This window comes from Eublepharis macularius, chromosome 14 (assembly GCF_028583425.1).
Source record: "Eublepharis macularius isolate TG4126 chromosome 14, MPM_Emac_v1.0, whole genome shotgun sequence".
In the NCBI taxonomy this organism is placed as follows: domain Eukaryota; kingdom Metazoa; phylum Chordata; class Lepidosauria; order Squamata; family Eublepharidae; genus Eublepharis; species Eublepharis macularius.
The window spans coordinates 31,966,696-31,987,303 of record NC_072803.1 but is presented as its reverse complement, the minus strand read 5'-3'; the positions used below and the strand labels follow the sequence as shown (position 1 = coordinate 31,987,303).

Sequence of the window (20,608 nt, the reverse complement as noted above, 5' to 3'; positions counted from 1 at the left end):
GACCGTCCTGTCATGTGACGTGAAGAAAAAATTAGTTACAGCAGGCTACTGGTTAACTAACTGGCTGATGTGATCTCTAGAACACACCCCAGGATGTGCCTCACACTATCCATTACTTCTTTAGACTGTCAAGTTTTGGGTCTCTGAATTGGATCTGCCAATCCAGCAGGGGAAATAAATTTGTCCTGTCCGCCTTGAAGAAAGGTTGCTTGTCAGCTCATCTTTTCCTCAAGGCTTTTTTTCAGCTGGAACACAGTGGAACAGAGTTCCAGCACCTCTTGAAAATGGTCACATGGCCGGTGGCCCCGCCCCCTGATCTCCAGACAGAAGGGAGTTTAGATTGCCCTCCGTGCCACTGAGTGGCACGGAGAGCAATCTAAACTCCCCTCTGTCTGGAGATCAGGGGGCGGGGCCACCGGCCATGTGACCATTTTTGCCGAGGGCAATTTAAACTTTAAAAAACTCCCCCCTTGTTCCAGCTGACCCAAAGTGACATCATTGTGCGGCCCTGAGTTCCACCACCTCTTTCCCAGAAAAAAAGCCCTGCTTTTCCTTATCCCCTCAAAGTTTAGCCCTCTTCAGTTGTTGCAGTTTTGGTAATCCAACCACATGTAAGGGGAGATCATGCTACCTACATTCCTCTTGATAGGTGCAACTAACATTTTGTGTGAATAAAGCAACATGTTTTATTTTCCAGCTTTGGTACCCATGGTCACAAACCCAAATTTTTGAGCTTACATGTTTGCATATACTGAGGCTAGAAAATGTATGTGCTGCCCTATTAGTATAATATGACACCTGTACAAGTAATTGCACACAACAATGTACTCTCCTGTTACATAAGGTTAGAGCACCTGGGCCATAATGTCTGAACAGTCCTTCAGTCCTTGTCTAAAGGTATTCTAGCCAGAGCTGATCATGAGGTAAAGATGTTCCTGAACGGTACCATTTCATTCTGCAGGTAAGGTTATGAATTCCTCCACAAAGACACCAGACAGACTCCTAAACACACGAGTAGCACATTAAGGGGAAAAGTAAATCCATTCTTCCTGAAATCTGGTTTTCAGGGAGGGGGACTAGCCTGTTAGCTGTTGGTTGTCAGAAACAAGCTGAGCCAAAGGGTCACTGTGACTATAACAACCCCCAGGGAAGGGATGGACTGTCCACTAGTTGACCCTAGTCAATTACTTAGGTTGCCAGTGGCGGAGGGCTGCCAAACAGCCCTGTTGTTGGTCCCCACCTGCCCTTCCACGGCATCAGGGCCTGCCCTGGGAGGTACCTTGCCTGGTCACCAGTAGGACAAGTAGAGTGGGTGGCAGCTTCTTGCTACAGTGCAGGGGGAAGATGATGAGTGAAATCTTTTTGCCTCCCCATAGCTTGTGGGGTTATTAAGGAGGACAAGTAATGTCTACCCACCTCCAGCTTAGGGTGCCAAAATCCTTGGGCTGGCCCTGCATCATAGCTGAGCTTACACCCATGGCCATCTTCACCGCAGCCTGAGGGACCACTCGTTTCAATTTACTCGAGGGACATTTGAACAATCCACCGCTGCTAGTTTTCTGCATGCCAGAAAGGGGATGGGAGGGTACATAAGGAAAGCATGCAGTCATACACTCTCATCACTGGTACGGTTCAAGAAGAATTTTGCCAAAAGATCCGTTGTTTGCTCAACCTGATCCCTGTAGTCTTCCCAGCCCTTCATCAGGAGAAATGATTGCCTTGGGCTCCCTGTGCACCCCTTCCTCTGTGAAGTAACTTCATCTGCCTGACTCCAAAGGCAGTTCTTCACACTAACACCTTCCTGTGTATGTTTGCCTGTAAAAATACACTCTGTTTCTTACAGGAAATCAAAGCAGAGAGGCTGCTTTCTTGTTCATACAGGAACATGCACATCCCACAGCTCCTCTTCATATAACTTTTCTAGCATTCCTGTCCACTGAAAGCTTCTTCAAATCCAGCAACTAATCCAGGTGAAGGTTTCTTAGTGTGCATTTTATAAAGGCAGGGAGAGTCAAGGACAATTGAACCTGACCACCAACACGCAGCATTCCCATTGGCAAGTGGCTCTTTTTCAACTGGCAAGAGTTTAAAATGCAGTGCATCGGGGTAGGGGATGAAAAGCGAGTATAGGGGAAAGGCAGGGTACTTGGTACTCCATGCGAGCAGCATTCACAGCACAATACTGCTACAGCACACAGCAAACACTACACAGCTGGCTGCACTGAACATCTGGACGCTCATACGTTTCTAAAGGTTGCCACAAACGAAAACATGTCTGCGGCCCTGAAAGCGAAGCCTCTAAAATAGAGACGCCTTTGTCTTTGATTTATTGGCTGCCTCTTCATTAAATATGCTCCTTGTTGATATTTCTTTGAACATGCTACTAATTTAACAAAGGGCTCTTAGATCCAGGCTCAGGGTGTAATACGCCAAGCTCTGCTGATAATACTGCAACCTCCATTTGGTTGAATAGTGCTCGTGATGGAATCCTCTAAATGAATGGTCATTGCGTGAAAGAGGCAGATTAAGTCCTCGTCAAGAGACCATGCCGCCAATGCATAACAATGTAGAAATGACCTCACCCTAATACACTAGCTAACTAGGGAAAGCTGTAGAGGTTCACCCACTGTCCATACACAGGGCTTATGAATTTGCTTCTGTGGGCTGCAAAAGGAATGTTAGCTTGTCTTGTAGCTCAGGTGAAACTTGTATTTTCAGGCCTTCAAGCACTGAGAAGGGGTGCTAGATGTTCCTTATTTTAAGGATGGTGACTGTACGGTCTATCATAGGTGTCCCTTTTTCCAAATTCAGCCCAACTCCAGACTGTCCTCTGGCTTTTGACATTATTTGTGTCTGGTGACTCAAATGTGCATGCCAATCTAAAAAGTGTTGGCTATTAAGTCAGTTAGCTGCCTGTAGGAGGCCAGTGACCAACAGTGAACAAAGAACAAGTCGTTGGGTTGGATAGGAGAGATTCATATCTGACCAAGAACTTGAACGTGGATCCTGGCCAAGTCACTGCCTACCTTCTTAGGGCTTCTGAGAGATTAATCATTTTTCTAAGCCCCCTACTCTTTGCCCTCGCTGATGAGATCTGTCTGAAGAGCTGCTATGGCCCAGTGGTTAGAGAAGCTCCCAGGTTCAGTCTCCAGTTAAAGGATAAAGACACAGGGGTCTAACCAAATTTATCTCTACATGAACTTTCATGAATCAGAGGTCACTGCCTCAAAATCATCTGATTAGTCTTTAAGATGTTGCCAGATTCCCATATAATTCTGCTGCAGCAGATAAACACAGCTACCCATCTGCAGTTAAAAGATATTAGATGTTAAGAAAGATCATTCTGCACCTGAGATCTTGCAGAGCTTCTACTGGTCAGTAGTTGGACCAGTAATCTGATTAGATATAAGGCAGATTGCTGTGCTCACCCCCTGCTTGGTTGCCGCCACAGAATCTGTGTGAGCTACAGCGAATTTGCGGTTTCGTTCTGGAACATGATGTGATTCCATGCAGGTTATTGGTCAGATCACATGGCCATTGCTTTTGCCCCTTTCAGAGAGCCATAGATACACCAACTGCATTCAGAAGTCACATTAAAACAATATGAGCCGAAATCTGGCTGGTTGCTAAGCCACGTGTGTATGTGCCACCCACTCCTTTCTCAGAGAGAGCGTAATGAAGGAATCTCACTGGAAACTAGCTCTGGCCACTCAGAACACATGAATGCAGGAGGGCGGGTTAACTGGAGGCACCAGCTCCCTCTACCCACAACTGGGATTCTAAGGGCGCAATCCTAGACACGTTGATTCAATGGGAGGAATGCTCCCAGGAAGTTTTTTTTATTAGGATTGCACTGTAAATCTAAGTTAGCCTGCTTTTTAGACTACCTCTGGTTACATTATGGGTAACTGGAATCAGGGAGCAATCCTAAGCAGGTCTACTCAGAAGCCAGTCTCATGTTAATTCAATGGGGCTCCCTTTCAGGAATGTGCCTTTAGGATTGCAGCCTTAATTTCTAACAGGGATTCTCCATGCCAGGTGACGTGGGAAGGAGGGGAGGTATACAGGCAAGCCTGGCAAGAAACTAAAAGTGAACGCAGCAGTTGTCATTCAGCTCTCAGTGGGCTTGGAATTGCTTATCTCAAAGGCGAAACCCCTTCAAGTTTTCCATCAGGCCTCTAAGCCAATGCAAAATAGGATTTCTTAAGAGCACCAGCCACATCTTTTGCCCCAATTCAGACCCCCACCCCACCCCACCCCACCCCAAATTGCACTGACTGGCATTGTGCTCCAGACCCTGCCTGAAGAAGTGGCCATGTGCAGGCAGCTTTCTCTTGGGAGGTAAAATACTGATACATGGCAAAGAAACCCCAAACAAATCAAAGCTTCTCACAATGGGAGGGAGGAGGGGGCAGCAGCTGGGAGCAGGCTGAGTTTGTCTCAGCAGAGCAGGTTTTGCTTGGCTGCATGAGGTAATGGGCAGGTTCAGGCTGAAAAAGAGCTGGGGAGTGGCCGAGTATGAACTGCAAATGCCTTTTCAACCACGGTGAGGTTTTCTTCTCCCCCTCCCCTTCTAGGCTTTCCTTAGCTACTGCTGCAGGCACAGCAGGCAATTGCTTTGCCACAGATTGAGTCCAGGCAGCCAGTATGTTCCAGGGGAGATCAAGGTCTGGCCTTAGATCAAAGAGGTCTAAGTTCAAATCTCCACCTCTGCCACTGAATTGCAGCGTAGCCTTGATAAACCCCTGTCCCTTGGGGCCAAGCTAGACATTACAATGGGGGAGGGGTACGCAGCCATCTCTTGACATTTTATTTATAAAAGCCAAAAAGCAGCCTTGGAGGTCGCAGCAGGCAGCATGGAAGGGTGATAAGGGAGGCAGCTGCTGCTTAACTTTTCCTCCTTGGGCTAGTTCCTGCTCAAAATTACCTTTCCCGTCTGCTTTTCCACCTGCTGGGCAACGGATACAAATACCCATTTTGTCATTCAGAGCAGGAAAAAAATGACAAGAGGAGAAAGGACTAAGCTGCCCCCCCCTCTCTGGCTGTGCTTAAATTCATCTTTGAAGGCTTGCCCAAAAAAAGTTGGGCTGGAGAGAATCTTTGCGTGCAAATGCACAGGACAAGTTTCATCCCTGTCTTTCCGCTCTCTGCAACCCAGACGCAGGGGTGTAGAGTGGAGTGTCTTTCTGCTCCATCCCCAAAAGGAGGCCACAGGAAGACGCACAGCACAGGACACTGTGAGCAAGCTGGATTCCTCTGGCAGCCCAAGCAACGTCGGGCAGTGCAACAGATGGTACATCTGTCAGCCAACACCCACCAGCATTCCAGGGCCTGTCTAGAGTGCCAGTAGGCTTGTTAGAACCTGTAGCTCTCCCCCCTTCCTCCTGTTTTATTTGAACAAAATAAATAAAGGCTATGAAGCAACAGGCTGTCACACCTTTAGGAAGTGAGAAGAAACAAAATCTCCTTCGACATCCATAGGCTTTTCTTCCCTCTTAGCCTCTCTTCCCTGCTAGGAGTCCCCCTAGCATAGCACAAATGTAAGGCTCCCATTTGTGGCTTCTTTCCCAGTGCAGACCATAAAGACATTCAGCGTGGCAAGCAACCTCGTTGAGGGGTCTTCATGCTAGCTGAGCTTTGGACCTCAGAGTCTTCCTGGAGCAGGGGAGGTTCTGCCCCTCCCACCCTTCCAGACAATACCTGGGTGAGCAGAGAATGCTGTACATGAAGGGGAGAGGACAGCTGGGCCTGAGGAACACAGAGAGTCTGTGGTAGGAGAAGAAGAGGAAATAGGACAGAGAGAATAGGACAAGAAGCAGAAAAGTCCTATTTAGGAAGCTGGAATATTGTCACACTGGCCAGAGCTTCCCAGTATTTGCTATGTGTGCAAAATGAAATGTCCATTTGGGTTTGAATGGTGGGACAGAAAACGATAGGTTTTTCTTTATAGAGGCAGCCTGGGAAATCTAGGACTGCTTCTTCTCGTACCTGACCTACTGGCAATGATTATCTTACTGGAGAATCAGGCCCAACTGCTCTACACTTACAAAGATGCCCCAATCTCGCTCTCTCTCTCTCTGGTTAAGGATCCTATTTACAATGGCTGAATAAACATGCAAAAGAGAGAGAGATGGATGCAGGTCCGTAAGATGCAGTGAAAGGTCTGCTTTTCCAGTACTGGTCCATACTGGGAACCAGTTCCCAGCTGACCATAACCATTGCCAAGGGTCTTAAGTGAATGAAGCTGTCTTCTGTACCAGCTGTGTGCTGTCTCCCTTCCCTTCCCTCCCCACCCCTCCTGTCTCTAGCGCCCCACACTGATGTTGCACGTCTTGCAGCTGGGGTCCTTCTTAGCATCAGCAGTTGAAAGGCTCATAAGCTGATGACCACTGATTTCACCCAGAACTCCTAGGCTGAGATCAACAGGCTCAGTGTAGATGATCTCCAAGATGACGTCCTGGGCATGGCGAAAGACGAGCTCGCTGTCTTCCACAGAGCAGGTCAGGAACTTGTTGCAGGAAATGTCTAACTGGGGCAAGCGCTCCCGGCAGAAATGGTCTCCAGGAGAGCCTTTGGGCGCCAGGACCAGGATGACGTAGTGATAGGCGGTGTACATGCAGTAGAAGTCCGCAAAGTAGAGGTTGGTGTTGGGGTTAAAAAGCCGCTGGGCAGGGACTTGGAAGCGGTAGCGACCGTAAGGCGAGTCCTGGGGGGGCTGACCTGTGTTGAATTCGGTGTTGCAGCTGAAAAAGATACCATGCAGCATGCCGCTGGTGGGTGAGCCGTGACTGCCGCTGTTGTCCTTCAGGTATGGCTTCATGACGTTTCCGCAGTGCATTCTGGCCAGAAGGGAGGGAGAGAGAGACCATCAGCCATGGGAGGAACTGTAAACAGGGCTATAATGGGAATGAGTAGTTCCACTTATTTACATCTCCACCTGGGATTATCATCTCCAATGATACTATAACTTTAAGAAGATAGGTGAAGTTGACTAATGCAGAAGTAGGTGGGACAACCTGTGACCGTTGCCCTCTATGTGCCATATAGCATGTCCATTTGGTACTGCCAAAACACCTTCCTGTAATCCAGGAGGAGCCCCCTGGGCCAAACACAGCCTTCTGATTGATGTCATCTACCTCCCTCTAAATCGCCAGCCAGAGATGGACTAACATGATCTGTAGCAATGGAACTTGGCACTAGGCCACCTGGGCACCTGATGTTACCACCCACGTCTGCCCTGTGACAAAACTATTTGCTGACGTGGACTCCTGGAGGTTTGAGCTCTTACCGGACATGCTGGAAATATTCCTTGGTGTGATTCCGATAGAAGACGGAGAACCTGAGCATCCTCCCTGCCGTGAGTTCGGCTTTCTCTTGCAGCTGGGCCAAATGCTCCTTAGCATAATCTGCACGGGAGATAAGGGGTACATGCCTGTCAGTGCAGCTTTCCCCTTCCTAGCTGGCTGTCTCCTTCCCCCATTCCATCTGGCTTCCACCTCTTCCTCTCCTTGCCTCCAGCCAGTTCCCCTCCCTGTCACCTCCCCTTCTAGGTGTGATGACACACCCTTCACCTCCTACTTGGCAACTCTTGCTCCATCGTGAAATCTGGATTTACTGCCTTTCAGCACCCCTCACCCTGTTTCATTTCCCATCAGTCCAGGCCCTGCCTTAGCCAGCCCAAACAGGTGGCTTTTATCTCATTCATTCCTAACTTCGAATGCACAACACTCACACACACACCCTTCCCTATACATGCAGACTGGCCTTCAGGGACTGAGAAGTCAAGTCAGGGGCTTGCGAACAAAAACAACAGAAAACAGAGTTTGTCACAGAGGACAGCCAGAATTCTTCTCTCAGGAAACATAGCAGTGAATGAGAACATCACCCAGGATAGAAGATGCTGGATCTGATAGTCATGGCTATGGCTATGCCACTCGTAAGCTCTAGGCCAGAGGCAGTAAACCCTTGGAATACATGCCAAACAACAGCATGGGATGGCACACCATTTTGTTCAGGAGGCAGCTCCCTCGTTCCATTCTAAAAGCAAGGCTGATGTGGGCAGGGAATAAGACAAAACAAATGCCACTGTCTGAAGAGCAGAGGCCATCATCATCCGCCCATCACCTAGATTAGCCACCTCTATGGTCAGCAGAGAGTAGGACTGCCTTGAATGGCACTGGAGCCATGTGAAAACAAACCAAAAAGCCGGATGTTTTATGTAACAAAGGCAGTGTGTCCGGGCAAATACAGCTCTTGTTTTTCCCTCTCTCCTTTTGTTTGCCAGCACAGTAGCATCTTCACTGGTAGACACTACCTTTTTTCTTTCAGAATTTGGTCCCAAGATGTTGTCTGCCTCTGCTGTAGGTCTCGACAGGCTCAGCTCCCCTGACCTTTTCCGAATCAAGCAGTGGAGTAACAGAGCCAGCAAGAACTCCGCTGTGCCCTTGTGCAACTCCATTCATTCGAGTGAAGCTTGTGCAAGAGAACTTCCTGGTGGGCCATGCTCGGTTGGTCTCCCCCCCCACACTTTTAAATGGCAAAATAGGCCACCCATGGCTGGATTCATTGCCAAGGCCGCCTTGGGAACACTCACCTCCTGTACAAAATTCGACAGTTTCACTCCATCCAGACACAAGGTACTCCCCATCACTCTGCTTCACTGCTGTCTGTACTGCCACACTGTACTCCGTCCTGGGACTCAGGAACCAGTGGCCCCTTACAGTCATGGGCAGGGCGACCGCCTTGGCTACCAGCTTGGTTGGGACATCCTGCAAAAGAGAAGCCGCATCGTCTGTCAGGGTTAGGCCTGTGGAAGGACTCAAGTTGGGGTTTCAAAGTTTCCCAGGTCAGAGGCTGAGCTCGTGGCATCACTTTCTACAGTTAGCCAAGGGAAGGGATCATGGAAAGACCAGACAGCCATATCGATATCCAACACTGGATTGCCTGGCTTGGGACAGCTTCCCATCCTCATGGAAGGCTGTGATTTTTAACCCATTCATTTGGACAGAGGACTTGATCCCCATCTCTTATTATTTATTTATCTTGGCTTTCCTCCAAGAAGCTCAGGATGACTTGCATGGACTCCTGCTTCCTGTACAATAGGACAGTTGTACCCATTTAAAGTGTGTGCATGTGGGTTATGTGCCGTCAAGTCACCTCTAACCTATGGAGACCCTATGAATGAAAGACCAAAGTATGGAAGTCTAAAATGTCTATCTTCAGGGGGGAACCTTTCCTCACTCACTTGTCTGCCCAAGAGGCCTGCACATCTATGGGATACCAGCTCATGGCAGAAAGCACTGTGGCATGTTTTAGAGCACCATCTCTGTTCATGCAGAGTGCCTCCCAGGTCTGATGCGCGTTTGTGTCATCATGCAAACTGCAGCGGTGCACTACAAGCAGCCATGTGGCTCAGGATAGAGTGCCTACTTGGCATGCAGAGGGCCCCTGGTTCTGTCCCCAGCATCTCCAGTTAAAAGGATCAGGCAGTAGATTATGTGAAAGGTCTCAGTGTGAGACACTGCCAGCTGCTGCCAGTCAGATGAGAAAATTCTGGCCTTGATAGATAAATTGGTTTGACTTGCCGTAAGGCAATTTCATGTATGTGTTCATGTCATTCTCTCCTGTAGCTGTGCATTGATGGGGAAGTGACAAGTGGAAGGATAGACTGTCTTTCTGGAGAACCTGTCTGCCATTAATGAGCTTCTTATTCAAGAACCCCTGAAAAGGTTCTGAAGAGCTCCAGGAACCACCAGAACACAGCTTGAAAACCACTTGTATTAAAGGAACACCTGTAACACTTTGGGGGAACCCTAAACCACAGCGACCATCTCCCAGCCCTCACTCTGAAGCATGGAAACAAGGTGATAATTCTCGGACCAGTCGGAAGATCTGCCTTCCTTCCCCTTTGTATTGCTTTGTGATGCTGGTGCAGAAGCCATTTCCACCTCCTCTGTGGTCGTTAATATCATCTCAGTGGTTTCGTTCATTCCAAGTGCATTAGCATTAAGCAAATAATTCCAAAGTGCATCACTGTGTGATTACTGATGCAAGTATTGGTGTGTTGTCAACATTTTATTCTGGTGGAAGGAACCTGCTGTTCAAAGGCATGACACAGAACTATGCTGTAGGTGGCTCACAGCAGCTGGGAGAAATGGAGACCCTGAATTCTTACTTGTGTTCTATTAATTTATTAATCCCAATCTGACTGTAAGAGATAAGAAGCCCACTTGTGGCCCAGCTGGGCATTATCTATACCACAGAGTGAAATTGGTCATTTCCTCCTCTCCAGGGAACTCTGGGAACTGTGCTCTGCGAGGTGGGGTTAGAGATAATAGAAAATTGTCAACATCATTGCCGAAAACAGCTTCCAGGTTGAGGAAGGGGGAGGGAACATGACAAATGGTACAAACCCAGATCTAAATATTAGCATAGCTACACCCAAAGAGTATGTTGTGACACAATCTCTGCACTATAAATGTACATCAGTTTTATACCGGTGGAAAAGCCAGCACTTCCCAAAAAGACTCTTCAGGCTGTAATTTGGTTGTGGATGCTTTAGAATTCCCTATTAAAAATCCCTGCCCTAATCTTGGAACAACAAACTCCCTGGTGAGGGAAAACAACAAAGAAGTTCCTTTAAGACAACAGCATAACCACTCTTAAGGTTTTCTACTGCAGGATTCACCACTCTCACCTTAATCCTTACCTGTTTGACAGCAGAGATTAATTGCAAGGAGAAAAGAAGGCAACAGAATCATCAGAGCAGGTTCTCTGAGAAGAACAATTTTATAGAGGTTGGGGTGGCAACCAATTACTTAAGGAGGTGCTCTGTACTTCCACTCACAACTGCTTGGGAGCTAGCACTTTTAAAATTCATTTGTTTGGAAATTATGTGGAAATTATTTGAAATCTGAAAGGAAAATGAGGGGCATCAGAGCAGCGGAGAGAGAGGCAAGCGGTGCGAGAGTCGCTGAGGTCCTTGTTCTTGAATGAGCCCTATTGCCAAAAAAATAAAAAGGTACTTGAAGTGCATTTGCAGAAATTGTGTGTGTGTGTGTGTGCCATGTGTCTGTCTGTATGTCTTCTGCATATACAGTGAATATATAGGTCAAACTATGTTTCCATCTGTTCAAGTCTGAAGTGTGTCTTTTTTCCAAATAAAAAGCAGAGGATGCCATCAACGAAACTTTCCTGCCTCCTCACCCATCCTTCTTGTGCTCTGGAGCTTTCAGCACCTTTCTTCCAGCTCACTGCAATATTGAGAGTGAACAGGGCACGGCTCAGAGACTGAGCCCCTGTTTCGCATGCAGAAGGTCCCTGGTTCCACCCCTGGCATCTCCAGTTAGAACAGTTCCGGTATCAAATGTTGGGAAGTCTTCCTGGCATAGTTGATAATACTGAGTTGGGTAGAGCAATGCTGGTATAAAGCAAATTCATGCTTTCATGTGATCTGGGCTAGAAGAAAAACATTGAACACAATAGAACACACCACTAGCAAGATGAGGAAGAGGCAAGGTTTAGTTCCCCTTACCTGCATGCTCCATATGTTAAAAGGGTCTCTCTAGATGTACAGGTTTTTTAAGAGTTGGGTCCAGGTTCCACAGACCCAACTCTGGTTCCCACAACTGCTGTGTGGCTGTGGGGAATGGCTGTAAAAAAATAAAGGAAAGCCCAAGCAGCCTCAGATTACCCCCACAGGGGGGAGAAGGGCTCTTCCCTCCCCCCTCAAGCCATTTTCCAAAGCAGTGAACAGGGGGATCTCTCTCTTTTTGCTGCTCCGCATGGAGTATTCTGTGCATGTGGAGCAATGAAAACAGGGAAATACCCTCCCCTGATGCCATTTTGACAGCCATTCTCTGCAGCTGCTGTGTGGCTGTGGGAAACCTGAGTTGGGTCTAGGGAACCCCAAAACCTGCATGTCTAGAGAGATCCACATGAACAGGTGGACATGTATACAAATACACATAGTCCCACCCAATCAAGTTTAGTTTGACCCTTGGGGGAATCTGAAGATCACTTATGGAGACTGTGTGGAATGAAATGGAACATTGGTTTATTTTAAATGAAATCTTACGTTTACATACAATACAGGAAGACTCATGCCTATAACAATGCAATTTAGAATAAACCTTCTGTGTTAGCTGCTACAGCAAAGTGTGATTTGCATATATGATTATCAAGCCCATTGTCCCCTCTGTAGCCATGTGATGGGTACAATGTCTATTTTCTCATCATAAGCAATGCAGAATTGGTGGTGCTGGAAAGTGCTGTATGGCGACCTGTGCTGGGGTTTTCAAGACGATGGACTAACAGAGGTGGTTTGCCATTTCCTGGCTCTGCGTAGCAACCCTGGTCTTCCTTGGAGGTCTCCCATCCAATTATTAACCAAGCTTCCATGATAGCTTGCTTGGGCTATCCAGAATTTCTACCTAACGCTTATCTAGATTGCAACCTTGGCCGATTCCAGACGGCCCTCCGCATCCCGAAATGTTGCGCGTTGTCACACGGAAAACGCGAAATATCGTGTTTTCTCGTGTGAGTTTTGTGTGACCTCGCGCAAAACTCACGTGAGAAAACGTGATATTTCGCATTTTCCGCACGACGACGCGCAACGTTTCGGGATGCGGAGGGCCGTCTGGAATCGGCCCTTCTTGCTTTGGTACTGACTTTAATGTTTTCACTTTTTGAAATATAGTTTTGGGAAGCTGAATTTGGGTACAAAAACACACAAGAAGCTGCCTTACATTAAATCAGACCAGTCAGTATTATCTACTGTGACTTGAAGCAGCTCTCCAGGGTCCCGGGGGAAAGAAGGCCTGTCACATCACCTATTAATTGATTGTTTTAGCTGGAGGCGTCAGGAATTTTTTTAATGTTTATTTTATTTGAAAAGGATTTTTTTCAAAGTCTCATACACAGTAGAAATAAACATATGACAATAGTGAAAAATCTACACATCAGCATTCATAAAAGGTTTCTAAATATCTAAAATGAAGGCTATCTGCAGTTGTCATGTATATGCCATATGTTTGAACATAGCTAAAGTTATAAGGTCCTTCACCCATAGAAGTCTTTTAGCTACAGTAAGGGTAATGGAGGTGCCAAGGATTGAACCTGGGATCTCATGCAGTTGCTCTGTCATTGAGCTGCAGCCTCACCCCTAAATAGATAAAAACCGAACAATATCATGGTCATCACATGAGACAACATTTTCCCTCAAAAGGTATTGGAATATAGCTGGTAAGTCTGGTTTTTGAAGCCGTCTGGAGCTGTAATGGTATGGTGTTTGCTTTTTTTCCCCCCATAAATTCACAGTCAACTTGGCCAGTTTGTTGTAGTGGTTAAGAGAGATGGGACCCTAATCTGAAGAACTGGGTTTGATTCCCCACTCCTCCACTTGGAGCTTGCTGGTGACTGCCTGAAGGGCAGTATATAAATCAAATTTGTTGTTGTTAACTTATGGTAACCTCATAAGGCAAGAGACATTCAGAAGTAGTTTGCCATTGTCTGCTCTGTGTAGCAACCTTGGAATTCCCTAGTGGTCTCCCATCCAAGTACTAACCAAAGCTGATGTTACTTTGCTTCCGAGATCTAATGGGATTGGGCTAGCCTGGGCTATCTAGATCAGGGCTTATATGATACATACTGCTTTAAAAAGTAGCCTAGGTATCTGCCAGAATGTTTGCCTATTTTCCCCCTTAATTTGCATATTTTCAAATAACCAGATATTAGGCTACCCTGACCTGGATAGCCCAGGCAAGCCAGATCTCATCAGATCTCAGAAGCTAAGCTGGGTCGGCCTGGGTTAGTAATTGGATGAGAAAATACCAAAGAAGACTAATGTTGCAGAGGCAGGCAAAAGCAAGCCACCTCTGTTAGTCTCTTGCCTTGAAAAACGCAGCAGGAGTCACCATAACTCAGCTATGACTTAACAGCACTTTCCACCCCCCCAAAACAGGCTACAGTACTGTCACTTGACAATATAACTGGTGTTCAAAAAGCTACCCCTCCCCCCAAATTCCTGTAGGAAATTACAAAATGCTGTATTGATTTGTGATATTTAAAGATCAGAATTAGGAGTGTTACTTGATTTTTTTTAAAAAAAACATTTTAGTTGATTGATCATACCATTTTTATTTAGACTGTGTACATTACCACCTTGAGTTCTTTTTAAGAAATGGTCAGATACAAAGTTAAGAAAGAAAGAAAAATAAAATTGTTGTTAGTTAGAAAGGTTGTGAAAGAGAAGAACATCTTCTTTAAGATGGCACCTACTACCCATTGTTTGTAAAGTATTAAGATTAATTTTTAAAATATACTGCATGATTAAAAAGGAGCCTTTTTTATGAAAAAGATTTGTAATAGGTTAATCAATCCAATAAACAACTCTACATAAAATGTTAGTATGTGGTGTCATTTAAATTTTCTGTCAAGTTAAGGTGTCCAACATTTCTGAAACAGGGCATTCTACTCCCATGGCAGTGTCCCATTCAGAGCTGCGACTAGCTATTGTCTCATGTGATATACAAAGACTCGAAGAGAATTGCCCAGGCTTACCAGTGTTGTCACCACCTCTGTGTCTGCAGAAAGCACTCTTCGGGAAACAGCAACTTGTATTATAGGAGGATTCTTGGGTCAGAACCTGTCCATATTTAGTGATTGGCTCCAACCCAAAGCCAGACATTTTGTAGTGGGTGTCCACTATCTGTTCTCAAAAATCCAGACGTACCCACCAGCTCAAGAAGGTTGGGGACTTTTGAATTACTACCGAGGTGCCCAGAATTATAACTGATCTCTAGCCAACGGAGATCAGTTCCCCTGGAGAAAATAGCTGCTTTGGAGGGTAGACTCTATGGCATTATACACTGCAGAGATCCCTCCCCTCTCCAAATCCCATCCTCTCCAGGTTCCATTCCCCAAATCTCCAGAAATTTCCCAACCTGCAGACATCCCTCTCATCCTACCGTAGGCTTACCAAGTGCCCACTTCCAGCAGGCAATCTTCTAACACTACAGTGGCATTTCTGTTGTCACTGATGTTCGTGGGGGCAGAAAAGGGGGAAGACATAGTGTTTGAGCCAGAAATGATGTAATGTCTGGGTTACACTCTTAGATCCCCCAGATCTCTACAAATTTTACCACAGCGATCGGGGGATTCCTAGAGTGTGATCCAGAATTTACATCACTTCCAGGAGAGATGTGATTCTCTCCAGGCCTTGCCAACCCTTGATGCCCCGCCCCTGATGGAGCTTGTATCACTTTAGCCTAAAAGTTGGGGTTCACATGATTGAATACTGCTACACCAAAAAACACCCTCCACATAGAAAAATAGCATGTCAGGGAAAAGGGTTCCAGCCTAGCTTTGCCCTAAGATGCTAGTTTGCTATGTGCAAGGAATTTTTTGATATAGAGAGCATTCAGTCATGTCAGCCCCTCTCTCCCATGAATACTCAGAAGTATGCAGTCCAGGTTAGGGTTGCCAGCCTCCAGGTGGTAGCTGGAGATCTCCCGGAATTACAACTGATATCCAGGCAACAGAGATCAGTTCCCCTGGAGAAAATGGCTGCTATGAAGGGAGAAATCTATGGCATTATACTCCACTAAGGCCCCTCCCCTCTCCAAACCCCTCCCTCTCCAGGCTCCACCCCCCAAAACTCCAGGAATTTCCCAGCCTGGACCTGGCAACCCTAGTCCAGATATAAGCTTGGGGAGAATGAAGTCTAATCTGAGCAAATAGCCTCCTGTGAAGTGGTTGTAATGGCAAAGTAGGCAATGAGAGTGCTTAAGAAATCTTTGTTTTCAAGAGATAACATTGCCATGTCAACAGGCCACAAAAGCCCCGCTGGAGTGCAGAGCTGTTTCTGTGGCAACAGCAAATGCTGAAGAATCGGGAAACAGGCAGAAACCAAGGGAAGAAAACCTTGTATCAGAGAGAGAGAAATATAATGTTAAGCATTAAATAGCATTGCCATAGCAACCAACCTTGTTAACTAGCACCCAAATTAGTGACTCCATTTCAGAGGCAGAAAGATGTGAGCAATTCATGACAGTGCTTGTTCCCCAAACCAATTTTGTGTTGTGAAGGAGATGCCTTGAAAGTGAGCTTCTTGGCTACTCTTCCCTCTGTTTTAAAAGACCCAAGCATTGATTTCTCAGCATGCATTGTTGCTCTGGTCCTCTTCATATCCAAGTTATCATTCATAAGATTTTCATTGTCCCAGCAAGTTTGGGTTCGGATCAGACTAGAAGCGCTATGGAAATCTCTGGGTGTTAAACATGCTAGAGACAGAAGGAAGGCAAATGTTTTCTCATTCCAAACATGGTTAAGAATTCACCAAAGAGCTCTAGCTATAGAAAGATGTGATTTGTGATAGTGCACTTTCTATTAACCCACAGGTCTCTCTGAGGTAGCAGGGAAGCAGTGTGCTCTATGCTGATTTTGTGACTTATGCACATTCTTTCTACAGTCTTTGGTAATTACTCGTTCTTCCAGAGGATTGTCTCTGCTCTAAAACTTTGTGACCTTTTCCACACAAGTTATTTGCCCCAGGTTCAATGTAGTTGGGAACTGTTTCCCACCCGCCCCCCTCCTCCTCTGTTTCCTCACAGCATTGTGGTACGTTTGCATACCTCCTGGGCTTTGCCTAGCATTTCTCAGATCCTTCCCAAACCTGATTTGCTGCAGAATGATCACAGCAAAGCCTGGATGGCTGCTGTGTGAGTAGGAAAGTTCAGATTTTCCCAGTCCTACCCACACGGCAGCCGCTTTCCCTACCTTCCACCAGGGCTGGTGGTTTTAAAATTGGCGATTTCAAATTGTTATAACCATCTACTCATTGTTATAACCATGTATCAGGTTCTCTGAATTCCCAGCTTTCATTTTTTAAAAAAGTCTCCAATGTTCTTGTTGACCAAGGAATTATTAAGCAGAAATGTGCATTTGATAGAGTACCCTGTCCCAACCCTGATACCATTATGTGCCACTACAGCTGGCTCACCCTGTGTTTGAATTTATTGGAGTTCTTGTTCTCCTTCTTGTTCAGGTCAATGAAGTAGTGGGTGACTCGATCTAGGTCTCCAACATCCATGGCCCAGGAGATCCGGAATGAGTCACATGTGATGTTGTTGATCTCGATGCTGTGTGGGGTGGACAACAGCTCCATGATCCGACCACTTTGGCTCCTAGGAACAGAACAGACAGAAGGTGGAACTGTGAGAGAGAGTGACATGAAAAGGAGTACGTTTGGGGCATACAAAATATAGCCTGAGACACTGCAAAATTCCAGAATCCTGCTTTTACTAGCATAGAGACAAGGTTTCCAGAGACTGCCCCCCTTTGTCCTGTTAATTCTTTGTTCTGTCTTTTGCCTTTGTACTGTTGACATGCATTAAGAACAACATATGGGCTGAATCCACATTACCTCCGCGCGTCCTGGTGTTACACTAAATGTTCGCTAAACACCCGAAAGTATAGCATCTTTCAAGCACCATTTCTGAATCGCGCTAGAAAGACACCATACTTCTGGGTGTTTAGCGAACATTTAGTGCAACACCAGGACGCGCGGAGGTAATGTGGATTCAGCCATGGGCTGGTTCACACATGATTAGCATGCACAGGTTGGGCCCAAGGTCCTCTCCTCACCCTGTATAATAGTCATATGTGAGTTGTGGGTTCTCCTCAATACCTGTGCATGAAGTGCCTGATTTGGATTGGGAGTGGACTGGAGTGCATATAATAGGGGACTTCAGCGCCCCGCCCTTCATACCTGAAACAGGCCTGGGGGGGTATTTGGCTCACTGGGAAAAATATAAGTATCCCAGGCATGGTGAGGTATCGGAGGTACAGTCTGGTCTTGGCCTATGGATATAAACCATCTCTGACCTTCTGCACGCTGTCCTGTCCAGATGCTGCATCTGACACTACTCCAATCTAATTCTCACCAATATATCAGCAGCCAAACCGAGTGACGCCACAATGTCAGTCAGACAGTGACTCCTTCATTGTTATTGGTTCTCTTTTTCCTCTCTTCTGGGACTAATTAATTCTTTCTGAATCCAGAGCCATCTGAAGAGCGGGTGTCATCCCACACGATGGGCTGACAGAGCAGACGGCTCCTTGCAGGTGTCAGTGCCAGAGAGTACGTAGCAAGCCTCGGAAGGGACAGATTCGGAGCAGATGGAGCTAGGGAGGGAAGAGGCCCATGGCCAACCAGGCATGGAAGAAGGGGGAATATTTTTTGTTTTGAAGCTTACAGCAGCCTAAATCTCAGGTGGGGAGCGAAACACATGCACAAGCATGTGTGGAGGGAGCTGTAGAAAGCAAAAAGAAGCCAAACAGGCAACCATGCATGTGTGGGCAGGGGCTGAAATACCCCCATCCTGAAATATCCCAGGTTGCTTCATATGTTTCATTGTATACAAGGCAGTTTGGCTGTGCCTGCAGCTAGGAGCAATGTGATCTGGCCAGATGCTTCAGTTATGCTAAAGAGCTATTTTTATTAAACACTGCACATGCATGGCATAAAATTGGTATGCAGATAGTATGCATTTGTGCAATAAAGCAATAAAGTATTACATGGTAGAATGAAATGCTGCAGGCATGCAGAATGTACACAAGCAAGCTGCATGTTGTATAAACTGGGAGAAATCTGTAAACAAGTGCCACTCAAAGGGCGTATGGAGTGTGAGCTTGTATATGGTGAAGTTTGGATGTCTACTGAATGTGTATTGTACAGTGCTATGGCCATTAAGTGAAGAGATCATCTATTTTCTCATCTTTTGTAGTTAAAGATAGTTCATGATGCTTCCCAAATGGACACTGATGCTAGCTGCTGAAGGTTAGCTGCTGGCAGGACTACACAGGAAACCATTTTTGGCATTGGAATGATATAGCCAACAAGAGGGGAGAGGTGTGAGATTTCATAGTTGGCTAGCAGGCTCCAAGAGTATGGTGTTTATGGGGTTTGGGGAGAACTGATTCTGCTGGAAATACTAATACTGACAGCCTGCATGCCCCCATAGAATGTCCTACCACATGGGGAAGGGCAGAGCGATGAAATAATATATTCGGGAGGGCTTTCTAGAAGTCACTTAGTGCAAGCTAATCCAACAGCAAGATTCCCGAGATACTCGTTTCCCAACATATACAAGCACAATCTTCCTTTAGGACTTGTTCCAATGTGGTGATGAGCTTTTAAAAGAAATCCTCAGGAGCTCCCCTGGCACAGTATGCGCAATGTAACATCTGAACATGAATAGTGTCGATCTCAGGCCAAAGCACCTCCAATGTACAGAAGTATTCATTTATCTAGAGAATTTATAAGCTGCCTCTCTGGAAACCTGCTTAAGTCAAGATCACTGGCAAAAAAAATGCTATGAAACCATAAACGCAACAAGTTAAATTATAAATACTAAAAACAAGCCATAAAAACAGCGTCTTTGCTAAAAGACAACGGTAAATAATAAATGTTTTGGCCTGATGCCTAAAAGATAGTAGTATAAGTCCCAGTCATGCCTCAAGGTGAAGGCATTCTATGGATGAGATGCTACCACCAAAAATGCCCCATCTCTGGTTGACACCCACCTCACCTTTGCAGGTGTGGGGCACAGAGAGCAGAGCTTGGTAGGCAGAACTGACAGGCTGGCTAGCATGGGAGTTTGTAGTAGATAGAACTGAGATGCTCAACTCTCCCACTGAAATGTGTGAAGTGCATGCTTAATTCTTCTGTTGAAATCAGTGGGATGTAATGTTATGGTTGCCAGGTTGCACCCCCCTAAACCTTTCTGTCTCCTTTAAAAGCAGCACAGGGAATCAGCCATGGGGCTTCTCTTGCACCATTCCTTTCCTGATGCTGCCATCCACCCTCCCCTCCCACTTGCCAGAGCAAGCTGGACTCTTGTTTCGCCCCACAGGAGGAGAGGGAAGAGGAGGCATGGTTGTCTTAAGGAGAAGTCAAACAGAAGAAGCTGCTGACTGCCTCTTTCTTTACACCTCTGGAGCTGAGAAGCCTTATTTAAACGCACAGTGAGATTTAAGTCCTACTGTGTAAGTGTGCTTACAGTGGCAGCCTTAAATAAGGCTTCTCAGCTCCAGAGCTGTAAGGATACAGTAAAACATTTAGAAGCAGAGCACAGAAAGAACATGAGTTTATTGTGCAGATGTCCTGTGGAACTGCAAGAGTTAAGACCTCTTACAATGAAGGCATTTAGAACTGCCGACCAAACCAGTTGCCTCCTCAAAGGAGATCAGGTTTGGCCCGATTTATCCTTAAGTAATCTAGGTCACTGTGTGTAATTATCCAATTGTCTTCTAGATGCTTACAAATGGATTGTTTTATGATTTATTCTAACAATTTGCCAAGGGCAGAAGTTAATTATGAACATGCACGAACAGGACTCTCTTTCTTTCCATGTGCACATGCTCCTTCCATGCTTGCCAGATGAAATGGAACCCCTGTGAGGAGAGACAGCAGAACAGCTGTAGATATTTCCAGGCTCTCAAACTGGTGATTCATGTTAACTGCCAATTAAATAAAGACAAAGCAGCCCTAACTTCCCCAGCCCTGCCATTTCTCCCCTTCCTTGCCTCCTTTGCAGCACCCCTGAAG

General features: G+C 46.2%; 1 protein-coding gene across 1 annotated transcript in view; it reads right to left on the bottom strand.

The window, feature by feature from the left end:
* Nucleotides 1–447: 447 nt before the first annotated feature.
* Nucleotides 448–20,608, bottom strand: part of PHYHIP (phytanoyl-CoA 2-hydroxylase interacting protein) — a 54,031-nt gene continuing 33,870 nt past the window's right edge. The window contains exons 2-5 of the mRNA XM_054998090.1: nucleotides 17,000–17,183; nucleotides 8,594–8,768; nucleotides 7,289–7,406; nucleotides 448–6,839 (exon numbers count right to left, since the gene is read on the bottom strand). Coding sequence (XP_054854065.1) covers nucleotides 6,305–6,839; nucleotides 7,289–7,406; nucleotides 8,594–8,768; nucleotides 17,000–17,164 — 993 coding nt within the window. The 5' untranslated portion in view covers nucleotides 17,165–17,183 and the 3' untranslated portion in view covers nucleotides 448–6,304. The remainder of the gene's footprint in view (nucleotides 6,840–7,288; nucleotides 7,407–8,593; nucleotides 8,769–16,999; nucleotides 17,184–20,608) is intronic.